The 15,000-nt window shown below is 37.4% G+C and overlaps 2 protein-coding genes across 3 annotated transcripts in view; one reads left to right on the top strand and one right to left on the bottom strand.

Annotated features, from left to right (window-relative positions):
• Positions 1 to 6,457, bottom strand: part of LOC138023870 (F-box/WD repeat-containing protein 9-like) — an 11,526-nt gene extending 5,069 nt beyond the window's left edge. Inside the window, exons 1-6 of one of the 2 annotated variants that reach the window (XM_068870953.1) lie at positions 6,360 to 6,457; positions 4,120 to 4,638; positions 1,694 to 1,949; positions 983 to 1,104; positions 353 to 447; positions 131 to 276 (exon numbers count right to left, since the gene is read on the bottom strand). In XM_068870953.1, coding sequence (XP_068727054.1) covers positions 131 to 276; positions 353 to 447; positions 983 to 1,104; positions 1,694 to 1,949; positions 4,120 to 4,610 — 1,110 coding nt within the window. In that variant the 5' untranslated portion in view covers positions 4,611 to 4,638; positions 6,360 to 6,457. Of the gene's footprint in view, positions 1 to 130; positions 277 to 352; positions 448 to 982; positions 1,105 to 1,693; positions 1,950 to 4,119; positions 4,639 to 6,272 lie in introns of both variants that reach the window. The other variant, XM_068870952.1, reaches the window with a different exon arrangement.
• The window catches only part of LOC138023050 (retinal-specific phospholipid-transporting ATPase ABCA4-like), a 27,914-nt gene that overhangs the window by 4,073 nt on the left and 8,841 nt on the right, over positions 1 to 15,000 (top strand). The window contains exons 4-12 of the mRNA XM_068870083.1: positions 731 to 945; positions 4,091 to 4,265; positions 4,934 to 5,175; positions 6,281 to 6,385; positions 7,056 to 7,171; positions 10,268 to 10,367; positions 11,897 to 12,032; positions 13,472 to 13,644; positions 13,912 to 14,033. Coding sequence (XP_068726184.1) covers positions 7,106 to 7,171; positions 10,268 to 10,367; positions 11,897 to 12,032; positions 13,472 to 13,644; positions 13,912 to 14,033 — 597 coding nt within the window. The 5' untranslated portion in view covers positions 731 to 945; positions 4,091 to 4,265; positions 4,934 to 5,175; positions 6,281 to 6,385; positions 7,056 to 7,105. The remainder of the gene's footprint in view (positions 1 to 730; positions 946 to 4,090; positions 4,266 to 4,933; positions 5,176 to 6,280; positions 6,386 to 7,055; positions 7,172 to 10,267; positions 10,368 to 11,896; positions 12,033 to 13,471; positions 13,645 to 13,911; positions 14,034 to 15,000) is intronic.

Below are 15,000 nucleotides of genomic sequence, written 5' to 3'. Positions count from 1 at the left end.
TAGAGGATATGTGCACATGATGTCATGGCAACAACAAATTAAATTGACCATTTTTTCCCAGCCTAATCCTTTGGGAAATGAACTCCATTTAGCCTCCAATCCTGAGTGAACATACTTATTATCAGTGTACCTTCAAAGTTTTGTAAACTTGTGAAGCTCTCTTGTCATACACTGACAAAGTTTTGTCTTCACTTCCACTAATAATAAACCTTTCATCAGCTGTCAGACACAGCACTGGTCTACTGTGGCTTTTCAGTTCCCTTATGGGTCTGCTACCTGGAATAGAACGATTAATATTTCAATATAACTGGCTGGTTAACTTTCCAAGGAGTTACACTGTAATCTAACTCACCTCTTAAATCATGCAATACAATGGTTTTGTCATAGGACCCTGAAATGAGCATTTCGTGTTCCCAGGCCATGCATAACACGGCTGCTTTATGGGTACTGCAATTTAAAAAAATAAGGGCAAACAGATATAACTTGCAACATCACAAAAAAGTTTCTTGAAAGGATGAATGAATGAATCTATGACTGAAAGAATGAATGAGGACACTCCTGGGCAATTCCCTTTAGTGACTCATCCAAAGCCAAGTGGGCAAACAATATGAGACTCAAGAGAAGATGAGTCTAGTCTGCACTCTCACAAATGATCAAGACCTGAAAAAAATTGTTGGGTTCTTGTTGTTGGTATTTTATTGTTAACATCGTCTGATGTTCAACTCTGTAGTACTGTATGTTCAAGAACCATCACACTGATTTCAAGTGGAAGACTCCAAAAGTATGGCAGCTACTCTGGTCTTTTTGGTACATCATCATTTGCGTGGTTAAAGTGCTCAGACATTTTAAATTCTGATGTAATACCAGGAACTGACAGAATGAGATGGTTGGAAGACTCTTGCGAGAACTGTAATATTAATATTATTGATCATCCTCAACCTACATGTATGTACTAAGGAATTGACTTTTGCAGTTACTTCACCTGATAGTCGTCATCTCAGCAGTGGATCCTTGCAGATCCCATAGTTTTATCATGTTATCCCAAGACCCTGAGCATATTCTGGGGGACCCTGTGGGATCACTACTTAGGCACCATACCCAGCCCTGAAGGAGAAACAAAGAAATTTTAGTGAAGACAATGGTAAATTTTAATCCTGGTGACTAAAATAATGATGAATAGTCCATAATCGGGAAAAACCTGATTGCTACCAACTGGGGTCAAACCCATCAACTTTCCTCCTGAGTCTCCTATAGATAGATCACTATTAATATGGACATCTGAACTACAACTTGCATGGTCATAAGTAAGAGCATTCACACTTTTGCAAGTACTGCACCCTGAAAGCCTGGTTTTCACTAGCGATGCAAACACAAGCACAATATTAATATGCCATGATTAATAATATGCTTTTAAAGTGAAAACGAATGTCAAACTCTGACTGCATTGACGCTCAGGGTCTTAAAATAAATTGCCTAATAGCAATCATGACAATATATTGCAAATGGTTAGGGTTTCAAGTCTTCTTGTATAAGCACAATAAGTACCGTAAGTCCTGTTTCAGGGAGACCATGCATGCTCACTGGAGACTCTCCTATGCCAATTGGCATTATGGCACTTAGATATCAGTAGAGTAGACTAGTCAGTTTTAATAGAAATTAACCTTTAGAAAGTTGTTTAACCCAATTTACCAACCCTATGGCCATCAAGTGATTGTTTGAAAGACTTCTTTGCATATCCTGGCTCATAAGGATCAGTCAAAGCTGATAAACTCCAGATCCCAATGGTACGGTCTCTTGACCCTGAAATACACAAGTCTACGCTATCCATAACGTGAACTGCATCCACTGGAGCAAAATGTTGGTCTCCTAGTTGATAAAAATCCAAACTGGAGACAGGATCATACCAAAAGTTGTCTAGATCCTCATGTTGAACACACAGTCTCTTCCAGCTGTGGAGAAGAAGATTCATTATTTGGTAATTGTGAAGAAGAGCTCCCCAAAAATCCTGTCGGCCGACTGTCGGTCAACTGTCGGCCGACAGTTGACCGACAGCTTACCGACAGGTTTTTTGGGGAGCTCTTCTTCACAATTACCCATTATTTAATGCCAAACAATCTTTAATGTAAGTGGAAAGATTCTCTGTAAGTGATATAATTTATGGAAAAACACATCCTGTTCCCTGACTTTTATCTTTCCAGCAGAATTTAACCTACAAACTTTACCCATTGCAGCTATTATATTATATGAAACAAAGTCTAAAAAAGGAATTTTAAGTCTATGGTCTTCTAGCGCTGAAACACTAATTGCGGAGGGAACCATACACTAAAATCAACAAATTTATCAAGTCAAATTTTGGTTTTTGGGGAGAGGGGAAAACCTGAGTACCCAGAGAAAAAACTTCTCAGAGCAGAGTAGGGAACCAACACACTCAACCCATAAAAATGACGCCGAGTATGGGAATCAAACCTGGGCCATATATTATATATATATACCGGTATATATATATATATACATTTTTTTTTACCAGTTTCAGCACTTGGACTCCTTCAATTTGACTACTGTCTGTTTTGCAGTTATGTGGTCTCATTGATCAGTAGTCCATTCAGAAGATTACGCCAAACCGACCACATTGCTGAAGGAAAGGCCAGACCACAACACCAGGAACTACATGCCCTACTCTTTTTGACTAGTGTGTGGGATTTTTAATGTCCCACAGGTTTTATGAACATTGAAGGTTTGTGAGACGGGCCTACGGTTTATAGTCCTTATACAAGAAGACTTGAAAGTCTAACCATTATTCAGATGTAATTACAAAGGCAACACTTTCTCCTCAGTTATTTTAAGACCCTGAGTGTTGGTCCGGCCGGAGTCGAACTCACGACCTCCCGCATGGCAGCCCGGTGCTCAACCAACTGAGCCACCGGTGTGCGGTGGCAAGTGCCCTTACCACTACAGCAGCCCTGCACCCCTAATGAGACATAAAATTATTGGCAAAAGAGATTGACCTCTAAAAAGTGCTCCAACTTTGCCCCATAAAATGTAAACCAGGCTGCTTAATTTCCTCCTTAGCACTTGTAAGGTCGCAGGGCAGGGGGGACTCCCATATAAAAAGGGGAGGGATGCTTGTCGTCTCGCTTAGGGGTGTAAATTTCGGATCTTGGTCTCACTTAGGGTGTTCTCAGCAAAATGCACCCATATATAGCTGTGACTTATACATTTTTTTATGTCGGTGAAAGTACTAGATGATAATGTCTTTGCCACCTTTAAAAGTCACTGTTATGGTATTTTTTATATATCATTCTGTGTTTTAATATGGTCTCTTTTAGGGGTCAAAAAAAGCCTGAGCCGTGCCAAGATTGGTCTCCTTTAGGGGTTTAATTTAAAATTTCTGATGAGCATCCCTCCCTATTTTACATGGGTTGCAAGGCTATCATTTTTGTAATCAGTTAACTGATATGCAAGTACTGAATATTCAGTGCATTTCGTAATAATTATTGTTGGAAATGGGAGAACACTTGCTTTCCACCAGTGACATTTGATTTATGGCATCATAACTTGCATTCCAAGTTTATTTTCCAAAAATATATATATTTTTGTCATAATGTGAAAATTTGTTTGACTACAATCGTGATCAAAAGTTGTTGGGAAGGTTGTGGGCATCAGTTCACTTCACACCGAATTAGATTTTTCATACTATTGGCTGAAGTATTTGGGAAATTATAGCATGCTCATGTGGCCCCCCTCCCCTACATTCAATGTTGGAGTTCCTCAGGTAAGAAAAGTCACCATTTTTACCCCTGGAAAATACAACATTGAAAAGGGGGAGGGGGGTTATCTGTAAAATGAAGCTACCTTCCCAAAACTTTTGTCCATGATTGTAGCCTTGATTTAGAGCCAAAAATTAGTTCAATTTTGCATGTGTTAATGTCAGGCTAATTAACACAAAGACAAAAGAATAATTTGTTACAAGCCATTTTTGCATTCAGTCAATTAGACAGAATAAAATCTACCAAGTCTCACTCCTTGGAGTCTATGGGTTTATTAAAGACTCTCTCACAGACAACACCGATACTATTTCTATACTTTTCAGGTTAATGAAGGAAGTGTGGTGTTACAAACCTGGATATATAATCATAATCTTCTCTGTTATCTCTCCTTGGCCACTGTTTGCCAAACCTAGTTTTCCAGCTTGATTCTGGAGATAGCAAATTATAAAACAGTCTGCAGACACAGGTCAGCACTCGGAGTGTAAATCGTGCATCAAGGTATGAAAAAATCACCAGGATTAACTCAGGAGGGAGAGTTACAAGTGACCAGGGATTTTTTGATGTCCTTTGAAACATTTCACAACTAGCATAACCATTGCAGTCAGCTGCGTTCATGTTTTTTGTTGTTGAGGTTTCATCTGTAATAGCATTAGCTGGTTCACACTCATCTCCATAGGGACAAAAGCTGGTATTGAATTTGTTAACAAGAGTCATGTTCTCTGCTTGAAGGTCTGGAATTGACTCATAAGTACCATTTTTCTCCTCTGAAAGAGCATCATCGGTCTCTCCATTCTGAACAAATAAATCCTTTTTGTAGCTTTCTTTGACCTCGGGGTTGTCCATTATTTTAAAAATGAACTCCAGGAAAGAGCTGCAAGATTTAAGACATAAGCAAAAATCACTTACTTGAGGCAGAAATACCAATGAAATGTTACTGTTACTGTTATTTCCTGTACTTTCATCGTTGTCACATTAATTTGTAAATAAGAAATAATGAGGATATCAATGAGGTGCACAAGCCCAGTGTCAAGTTTAACAGTTTTATTGTCCCCAAAGAAAATCACCACATCAAAAGATCACTTGAACTTAAAAACAAGTGATGTCCACATGCCCATCACTGTCCAAGTCCGACAATTTATGCCTTACAATGTATTCTCAAATTCCAGGCCTATGTCAATTTGGTGTTGATTATTACCAGCTCAACTATGAAGTAAACATGAACGAAACACATACAGTGTATGTACAAATTGTCACAATGATTGACTCTTGCAAAAAAAAAAAAGCCTGCTTTGGGCACTGCTAGGATTGTGAGGAAGGTGATGGATAAGTGACACAACAGAGGGAACCCTGGAGCACCTTTAGTCCATGGATTTACCCTGCTTTTGGTAGTATGAGATCTGCCAGACAGGTGAGATATCATAATTATAGTAATTATAATAACAACAATTACAGAGTGGTTTTCAATTGAGTGTCGAAAGTAATTAGTAAATTGCTTTGGTTTTGCATTACTTCACTCAATGATTGGTTCAAAATTCTCGCGCCATTCTTTCAACCAATCAGAAGTGAAACCAAAACCAATCATGGCTCGCGCGTGCACATTTTCCCGCGATTTGTGTCGGCTACGTGTAATTACTTCGAGTTTTGATTGGTTTAGAGGATTGTCTCTGTGCATTTTGATTGGCCAAAGTAATTACTTTGGTTTTGGTTTTACGACACTCATTTGAAAACCGCTCTAATACTAATGATTATAGCAATAATTAGAGTGGTTTTCAATTGAGTGTCGAAAGTAATTAGATAATTACTTTGGTTTATGACTACTTCACTAAGTGATTGAAACCAAAACCAATCGTGCCTCGCGCATGCACTTTTTCCCGCTCTTTGTGTCGGCTACATTTAATTACTTCGAGTTTTGATTGGTTTACTGGATTGTCTCAGTCATTTTTGATTGGCCAAAGTAATTACTTTGGTTTTGATTTTACGACACTCATTTGAAAACCGCTCTAGAACAATTATTATTACTATTATCATCTGCCAATCAATTCTTTATTAATTCAGTGGCCTGAAACTGGCCTAATTGAGGTTTCAGATATTTTAGGGCCGATTTACACGGTACGACTTTGTCGCATGCGACAACGGCTTACGACAGGCCCACGACATGATTTACGATCGTTGTGTACATCAGAAAAAATGTCGTAGCATTTTAAAACATGTTTTAAAACGCTGCGACAATCGTAAGTCACGTCGTAGGCCTGTCGTGAGCTTGTCGCATGCGGCAAAATCGTATCGTGTAAATCGGCCCTTACATAAGTACTGTAACCTCTAAAAATTATGTCAAGTTAGATATTACTGTATGAGGTGAAGACATTAAAAATGAAAGGGGAAATAACAAGGATTAATATAAAAAAATAATTATTGGCATAGGGACAAATGTTTACGTGTAACTTTGTAATGAAAATCCCAGCTGGATTTTTATGACCTTATTTTACGAATCAATGATATTGTTACCTTTTCAGTATTCTCAAGACGATTTCCTGCTTTTGAAATCCTCAAAAGCTCTATTTAGAAAAGAAACAATGGCATTGATGTACTTACGAGCATCAAATCCTTCACCGGTTAAGGTTGGTAAGTTCATTTCACCTTTTGTTTTGGTTTTTGCAGCCAAAATAGGCGGGAGGTTACGAGCTTCGGAGATGTCTTGCCGGAACTACGGAATTATACGAAGTGTACGTCATCATATTCGTTTAGTTTGTTTTTCGAAAACTCGAGCCAGAAATGCAAATTCAGTTCTTTTATTTAAGTTTTCTCCTCGTCCGCTGGTTATGGCGACATTTCAAATTTAAAAATTGGGGATATTTTAATAATATGAAATCACGGTATAAAAACGATTGTTTGCCGAAGATTTGTCAATCTATACGTTGACGTTAGCGATGACATAGCAGTACACAGTCCCTCTCCACTCATGCTGTAAACAACAGGGAAACAGGAAACTCTTTCAGTTGCATGGTGAATGGCGCTTTTGTCACTGTAACATTAGATTGTGTGGATTTCTCTGCTGTGTTACATCCAGATACAAGAAAGATTCTCAAAGTGTCGAGATACTCTATCCCAAAGCTAAAATACCAGGGTAGTTGCTCTAATGGAGAAAAGATAGACTTTCGTGTGAATTGCCTGTTGTGTTCCGTATCATTAGGTGCGCAGCGTTTCGAAGTCCCGGTTGAGAATTTTGTGTTATTTTCTGATTGTCTTCTTTGTCATTTACAGCTAAGGATTTTTTATATTCTCCCACAGTACTTTGAAGTAATAGCAGCATCTAAAGGAAGCATTCAGGGCCTACTACAATGAAGTTCTTCGATCAGCTGAAACTGCTTGTGTGGAAGAACTTTGCGCTTCGAAGGCGTCGACATGTGAGTGAGACTTTTAACACCCCAGATTTGTGTTGTACATGTGTATTTTCAGTATTTGCCTTAAGTTAAAGTTTCATTTTTGCTGGAAATAGATTTTTGGAGGTCGATTTGGTTGTACAGTAGCAGCTGCTGCATTGCATGCCGGCTGGTACCTGTGGCGATTTTTCTTAGCGACTTGGCTTGTGAAAATGCCGGCGAACTACTTTTCTTCTACATTTGTAATACCCATTTGGTTGTGAATTTAGAATAACGGAATTGTGCAATTCCATTTGTGTTCTTTTTATAAAAACTTCAGCATTGACGATCATGAACTATTTGCATGTTGTGAAAGGTTAATGTATTATTGACCTCGCTCGTCTTCAACTTGCGCTAGAATTTCATCTTCACCTTCAAAAATATGTCATTTTTTAATACTTCAATCACAGTCCTACAAGAACTCTTTGTTGAAATTGTAAATCGAATACCAATTTTCTTTAATTTTGATTTTTTTCCTCGTGCCGAGAACGGTTTTCCCTTGGTGATGACGTAACCATTCTTCCTCTGACGTAAAATTAGAATCTCTTTTATTTTTGCTCTATCTGACCACTGTTTGAAATTTAAATAGTTCTTAAAATGTCTTTCGATTTTTGATATCTAATGTGAGCATATTGCCCAAAAAATTCTGAACCCATTGCTCAGTTTTTTATTTTGATTGCGTATCCAACAGGAAGTACAAAATGTCCTGATTACCAAGAGAGATTAATGCAAGATTCAAAGTTAATTTCATCGGATATTTAAACAAATGAACGCGAAAACATTCTTTTTCACAATTAATTGATTCACGCCTGGACACACTTATTTTCTCACAAGGATTCTGTCAAGTTTAGACGTTGCATAAATTGTTGAGTTTGATTATTTTGATCTTTTAAGCCGGTGTGGTCAATATCGTAGCTGTATTGATGTCTTAGTAACCAAAAAAAGTCGTTATGCAAATAGAACAAAGGTTTGCAGCGAGATGTGACTCAACAAAATGTAAAAGAGACCCGTTACGTTCAATATTTTAGATTTTAGAAAGAACAATGGCATTTACTTGTTTGTTAATTAATTCAAATATTTGTGCATAATTTGGATAACAAAATTAAACAACGCATGAAGATGAAAATATGTTGTATCAATCTCATTTTACACGATATATGTGTATAACACCAATTTAGAGATGATTGTTGTGTAGCAAAGCGGTATGAAGTCTTTACCATCAGGCTGGACCTATTTCATGACAAGACTATTTTGTTTTGGATATCTCAAATTTAACTAGCAGAAAATTTATTCAAATGCATAAACTTTGGATCACAACTGTTTTTATCTTATGATGAGTTCAAAGTGCAATGTTAAATTTCACAAATGGTCAGGTGTAATTATGTATCTATTGTAATAGCAAAGTTCTTTATAAATTCATTTAATTCAACGAATGAGGGAGGAAAACCAGAGTACCCGGAGAAAAACCCTTGAAGTCAGATTGAGGTCAACTGAAACTCAGCCCATATTTGGGTCACAGAGGCGGGAGGAGTGGTTGACAGGGATAGCACTAGGATTTTTCAATCTGGGTCCTGGGACCTGCATGTTCGGCCAAATTGGGGTCCCAAGCATTTTTTGGGCGTCCCAAAATCTTGGTGACCCTCAGCGAGAAATAGAGTATGTTTTAAATTATGAGAAAAAGAGAGTAACCAACTTGGAATTAATATTGACGCATATGCATAGGACCGGCCGACAAAGGCTTTTTCTAGAGCTGTTACATTCATTCCTGGACGAAAACTCTGTTAATGAAAGAGCACCCTTTCCAAGGGTTTACGCATCACTGGTTTCCTCCCTTAGGAGCAACAAACAGTGACGTCTTTTGCTATATATTTGCACTCTGTGACTTGCAGAGTACATTCCTCTGAAGAAGACCGCAGAAGGCGGTCGAAACTTTAGTTTTAACCTTTTTAGATGTTTTAAACCCCATTTCTTAGAACTTCAATTATGATCACAGATTGCTCCAACAGTTTTACAAACAACAGAATATACTGACAAATCAAAGCAAGTTGTGTGAGTTATTTAAGTCAGTGCCTTGCGTCCTGGGATGCATTAAATTTCGAGCATGCATTTTTTGGATTTTATTTGCGTAAAAATGCACGATTTCTGTGTTAACGCGATCCCTGGTTGATGACCACAAAACCACCCTGACTCTCCGAATGCAATTTGAACCATGAACCAAGTTTAATGGCCTGGCTCCCACTAGTCTTCTATACATGTAGCTCAGTGATAGAGCATCCAACTAGTAATCAGAAGGTCGTTCGTTCGACTCCCGCAGAAGGGCACTCAAATTTTTTCCAGAGTCAACATTGAAATAATTTATAAATCTCTTCATTTCATTCACTAGAGTTAACATTAATATTAATTTAATAATTAATATTAAATTAATTTATATTGATTCATATATTAAACAGTTTATTGTAATTATAGTGTTCTTTAGTGTAGTTTTGTATGTCTGATTGTCTCTGTAATTCAGATTTATGAATCTGCAATTCTCTATTTTCAAATTCCCCATAATACAGTTTGTTTGGCCCCCAAATTTTGCATAAACCATTGTTTTCAAATGCTCTTGGGAATATGCAGTGTCCCCAAGAGCATTTGAAAACAATAGTTTATGCAAAATTTGGGGGGCAAACAAAGTGTATTATGAGGAATTCGAAAATAGAGAATAGTGTGAATAAACATATCTATCTACACATCTATCTATATATCTAACATGTATCTCTTTCAGTACCAAGGTTTTCATTGGAATTTTTAACGGCCGTTGCTGTGCTATTTTCAGCATAACACTGCTACTGATTGGCAAACTGATCCACTTGATGGGGACAATTTTAAAGCCGTAACACTTACAAGTGACACATGAACCGTTTGTTATGAGTTACATGTTCAAATTTTTGAGAACCCTGAGTACAATCACAGATGTAATTTTTTTTTTTGCACAGAATTTATGAGCCAACCACACACGCACTGGATTAATCTTGTCAATCAGCTAATACAGGTGCTTGTATCATGATATTAAACTTTTTGCTCTTAATTTTTTTTCAGCTATTGAATGTAGTGGAGCTGCTATGGCCTCTCCTTCTTTTTCTAATTCTTGTCATAGTGCGGAGTAAGCCAAGATATGGTGCCACAAACATTCCAAATAGTAAGTAGACAATGTCGACATGCTTTTTGTATTGAGTGTATTGTAATTGAAAAATGTGAAAGTTGTAGCTGCAGTAAAAATAGGTACGCATTGCGTACGTGTGGTAGTGCAGTAACTTTGACATTTACAGTGCTTTATTTAATAACTGTCCAACTAGTGAGCTGTGTTTTGTTTTCCAGGGCATTATATGTAGCTCTAATTATAGTACATGATATTGTTTTGGCATCGTAAATCTTTGTAGTGCCATGGTAGATGTCTTCAGTAAATAGTCCCCTGGGATTGACATGTAGTTACTAGTAAAATACTAAACCCAGAAAGATTGAAGAAAATAAATGGGAATCGAGAAAAATTGGCTTTGAGGCTGACGTGATGTTTAACTCCTTTTTCACAGCAAGTTTAGGTATGTATTCTGTGCATCTGGTTCAAACTTTTTTCCTTGTTTAAAATAATTTAACTTCGTTCAATTTTGGTTTCCTTTATTTTAGAGTATGATAACGAATGTTAGACAAAGAAGAATCAAAATTGAACTGGTTTGAAAAAACTTAAACCAAGGAAAATTATTGTGAACCACAACATTTTCATATACAAACATAAAAATTGGCGTGCCACACCATTTGCTCCCTTTGGGAATCTGCAGCCATCTTTAATCTATGATGAAATGGTATATGAAATGAATCATATATGAACTGCGGATATGAAATCAAATGAAGCTATGATCTTCGCAGTTATGAGAGCAATTTTTGCAATTGCTGACGTTGGGAGCTGGTCATTTGACCTGAATTTTTCAGGCTTCTCTTCTTCAGGCTTTTTCAGGCCTGAATTTTCAGGCTTCTCTACGCAATTGCAAAAATTGCTCTCATAACTGCGAAGATCATAGCTTCATTTGATTTCATATCCGCAGTTCATATATGATTCATTTCATCATTGATTCATTCCTCACGGGACCATTAGAACCCACAAATGACCAGCTCCCAACGTCAGTGGCTTCATAGCTCAGTTGGTTAGAGCGTCGCACCGGAATCGCGAGGTCACGGGTTCAAACCCCGTTGAAGTCCTGAATTTTTCAGGCTTCTCTACGCAATTGCAAAAATTGCTCTCATAACTGCGAAGATCATAGCTTCATTTGATCATCTTTAATCTATAAGGACAAGTTTGCCTTATAAAGCTGATATGAGCTGAAATGAAAATTGACATGAAAATCAATGTTAACACTTTTATTGTCATCATCTTTTCGGTTATATACTCTCATCACTTTAAACCTTGGCACTGTTATCGCCAGTTTCATCCTCTGACTCTTCCAAACGATCACCTCCTTCAGACATTCTCCTCCTTCAGACAATCTCCTTTGAACTGTTATAAAGTTTCATGTAATGCATTTGGTCAATGCAATGTAAAAACAAAGCAATATAAATTATTGCCATCAACAGTTGTTTGTAACTATTTTATGTTTGTAACAATAATGTTTTGGGGAAACACATTGAGATATACAGTGTAATAATAATTGCTTTATCCTTACCTTTTGTTACCAGGTGTTTATCGACCAAGGGCTCTCCCATCTGCTGGTGCTTTACCATTTGTGAGATCATTTTTGTGTGACTTTAAAACAGCAAAGACAAATGATCCAGAAGAGTTGTCAAGTGGATTGCCAAATTTAAGAAGTTCTAGGTATTTAAGACTGCAGTAATTTTACTTTACCTAATATTGGCCACATAATTATCGTGCTGTGATTTGTCATCAAAGCAGAGCTTGAGCTATTATGAAGTTTATTTTGAAGGCAGAGATTTGTGTTGTGTGGTTAATAATCTTCACCATGTCGCCGCTTCCAACTGCAACGTCAATTCCGACTTTGTTGGCAAAGTCTGTGTGATTGTCAAGTATGCTTTGATCACATGGATGAAGAATAATTACATTGTACCTCCTCTGCAATCTTACAGAATACATATAGTTTCAAAGACTTTCCTCTCTCGAAATACTACGAAAAATATTTTCACTAACAAGCTATATTGTGGGTCACAGCTAAATTGTCGGGAGGATCGCGTTCGTGATTAGAAGCCTATGGAGTAAACTTGAAATACCAGTCAATACCGGTCCGATAGTGTCAAGACTGTTTACAAACCATGTGATTGTTGAGTATGGTTCCATCATACTGCCGAAAAATAGTTATCTCCTTCACAATCGCACAGAATAGGGTCGTTTGTTGTGATTTTTCCCAATTTCAGCAACCGGATTCGGAAGAGGGCTAAACTCGCTCGGTTTTCTGTGTTACTCCTGAACAACATTCTCTGAGAAACTTTGGCAGGCTTTTCTTTTATTTATTTACCCAGTTGCGTTTGTGCTATTAGTCTATCGAGGAATCAGTCAAGGGACCAGCTCATTAAAATTTAATTCTCAATTCCTTCGACTCGATTCTGGACTCAATTCTCGATTGTCTTTCCTCGATCCTTGATCCTCGGTCCTCGGGAGATTCGAGGATCGAGGATCGCGTCGAGAATGAAGACTCGAAAGGGACTGTCAACGTACTTTTGCATGGTACTGGAAAACTAGCCTTGCAACAGTGATAGGGTGGGGTGGTCTCTTAATGCGATGGCCTTAAAGCCAGTTTTTATAGCATCATAGAAAACTTAAAGTCTTGCAACTCCTTCGAGATGAGATTATAGTCTGTTACAGTGCCACCTTAAGGGTCATGTGTAACTCATACAGAGTTTCTATCACTGCAGGACTGAGCTTTTAACCCCCGACTCTGCCAGGTCAACTACGTAGGCTTATCTATAGGGAAAGTCAAAACCTCATCAAAATCAGTCATTTATCTTTTAATGAAAAAAGCCCTCCAAAAGGAAAGGGTGACCTAAAGATACAGTACATGTAATTACAGCAGTTTACCTGTGGCTTCTTGTTCTGAACATTGCAAGCCACAAAAGACATTACAATGACAGTGGGGTTTTAAATTTCATTTATCCTTGTGATATCCATTGATTCCTCAACCACCCCTCATTGATGACTAAAATTGTCTGGTGTTAGACAGAGAAAAATCAATAGTCTCGCTCCAGGGGTAAATGGGTTAAGAAGGTTTGAAAGTGAATTTTTTCTTTTTATTTTTTTTGTAGTCTAAGTCGATTAATTGAAGATTCCATGCCCCTAATAGCCAACAGCAGTCTAAGGGAGAGGATTTTAAGGTTACGTTCAGACTACAGTAGATATGAAAATGATCAACTGGCTTGGTCCCGTTTGCTTGGTAATAGATCAAGGCCATTACAGTGGCAGCAATATAATTTGACAGGTATGTCACTGTAGCAGGCTGTTAACAACTGCATTTTTCCTTTTAAACTAAGCAGTTTAGTTTTGTATTACATGCACTTTTGATTCATTTTACCTGCATAAACAACAGATCATCAGCAACAACGAAAACGTTAACTTAGAATAAACGTTTTTAATTATCACTATCTGCATATGTTGCCAAAGTGCAGGAGAACACAATTTGTTTTGTTTTTATTGTTATGGGGTTAATTCACCTGGCTCAATTCAATTTCATTTTCTTCTTTTACAGATATTCCCTTAGAGGTATTGCTTAAGGATCCTGCTGGATTTCAGCAGTTTCTGTACAATTCTACAAATCTTAGCCCCACAGTAGTAACTGAGCTCCTCAACAGCACAGTCAATGTGCAACAAGTGAGATGTTCTTTTTCACATGTACTATTTATTGTCTTCACCACCATCAGGTTCATCATCAACATTGTCCTTGTGGTCATCATCAGCATCACCATTATCGTCATCATCATTAGGGGCTGGTTGTTCGAAGCCTGGTTAGTGCTAACCATTTAGGTTTAAGAGATATCAAAACCTTTATTGATCTCCATGGTATTTAACACTGGTTAGCACTAACCATGCTTTGAACAACCTGGGCCAGGGTTTAAAATTTAATCAAGGATTACATGTAATTAACCCATTGAATGGCTAAACTTCCTCTCATTGACGAGTAAAATTGTCTGGCATTAGGTCTACAGATTAAGTCTCACTCCTAGAAATCATTGGGTTAACCCATTGACCCCTGGGGATTCCCCACTGACGAGTAAAATCGTCTGGCGTGGAACAGAGTATAATACTGTCTGGCTGGTATAGTTGTCAAAGGGTTAATTGAATAATTAATCATTATGTATTAACGGGGACATAGATTTTCAGTGGAGGTAGAGGTTATTAACTATTGACTCCTGAACTGCCCTAATGACAAGTAAAATCAACTGATGCTTAATAGACAGTAAAATCTATTTAAGTATCACTCTTTAAGGAGGGAAAAGATTTACTCAGTTTGGTACTGTACGTGCGCAGCTGTATATTTTTGTATATTGAAATCTAGTTCATCCCCTTTTTCGTATTTTTGCATCAACTCTGTGTGAAATTCATCTTTTTTGGGATGTACGGTAGGTTACAGTATTGCGACTCATATGGTGCTGAGACATTAAGTTAAGGATTTTTTTGGTCTTCTTTCCAGATTGTGGCAAAAAAAAAAAAAAAAAAAAAAAAAAAAAAAAAAAAAAAAAAAAAAAACAAAAAAAAAAAAAAAAATAACTCAGGCTTTTTCACCAGATTCCACAAGGTTCACTACCTTGAGCTTCAAAGTAATCCCCTCAACATTTTT

This window comes from Montipora capricornis, chromosome 11 (assembly GCF_036669925.1).
Source record: "Montipora capricornis isolate CH-2021 chromosome 11, ASM3666992v2, whole genome shotgun sequence".
NCBI classification, from domain to species: Eukaryota; Metazoa; Cnidaria; class Anthozoa; order Scleractinia; family Acroporidae; genus Montipora; species Montipora capricornis.
This window is presented reverse-complemented; position numbering and strand designations above follow the sequence as displayed.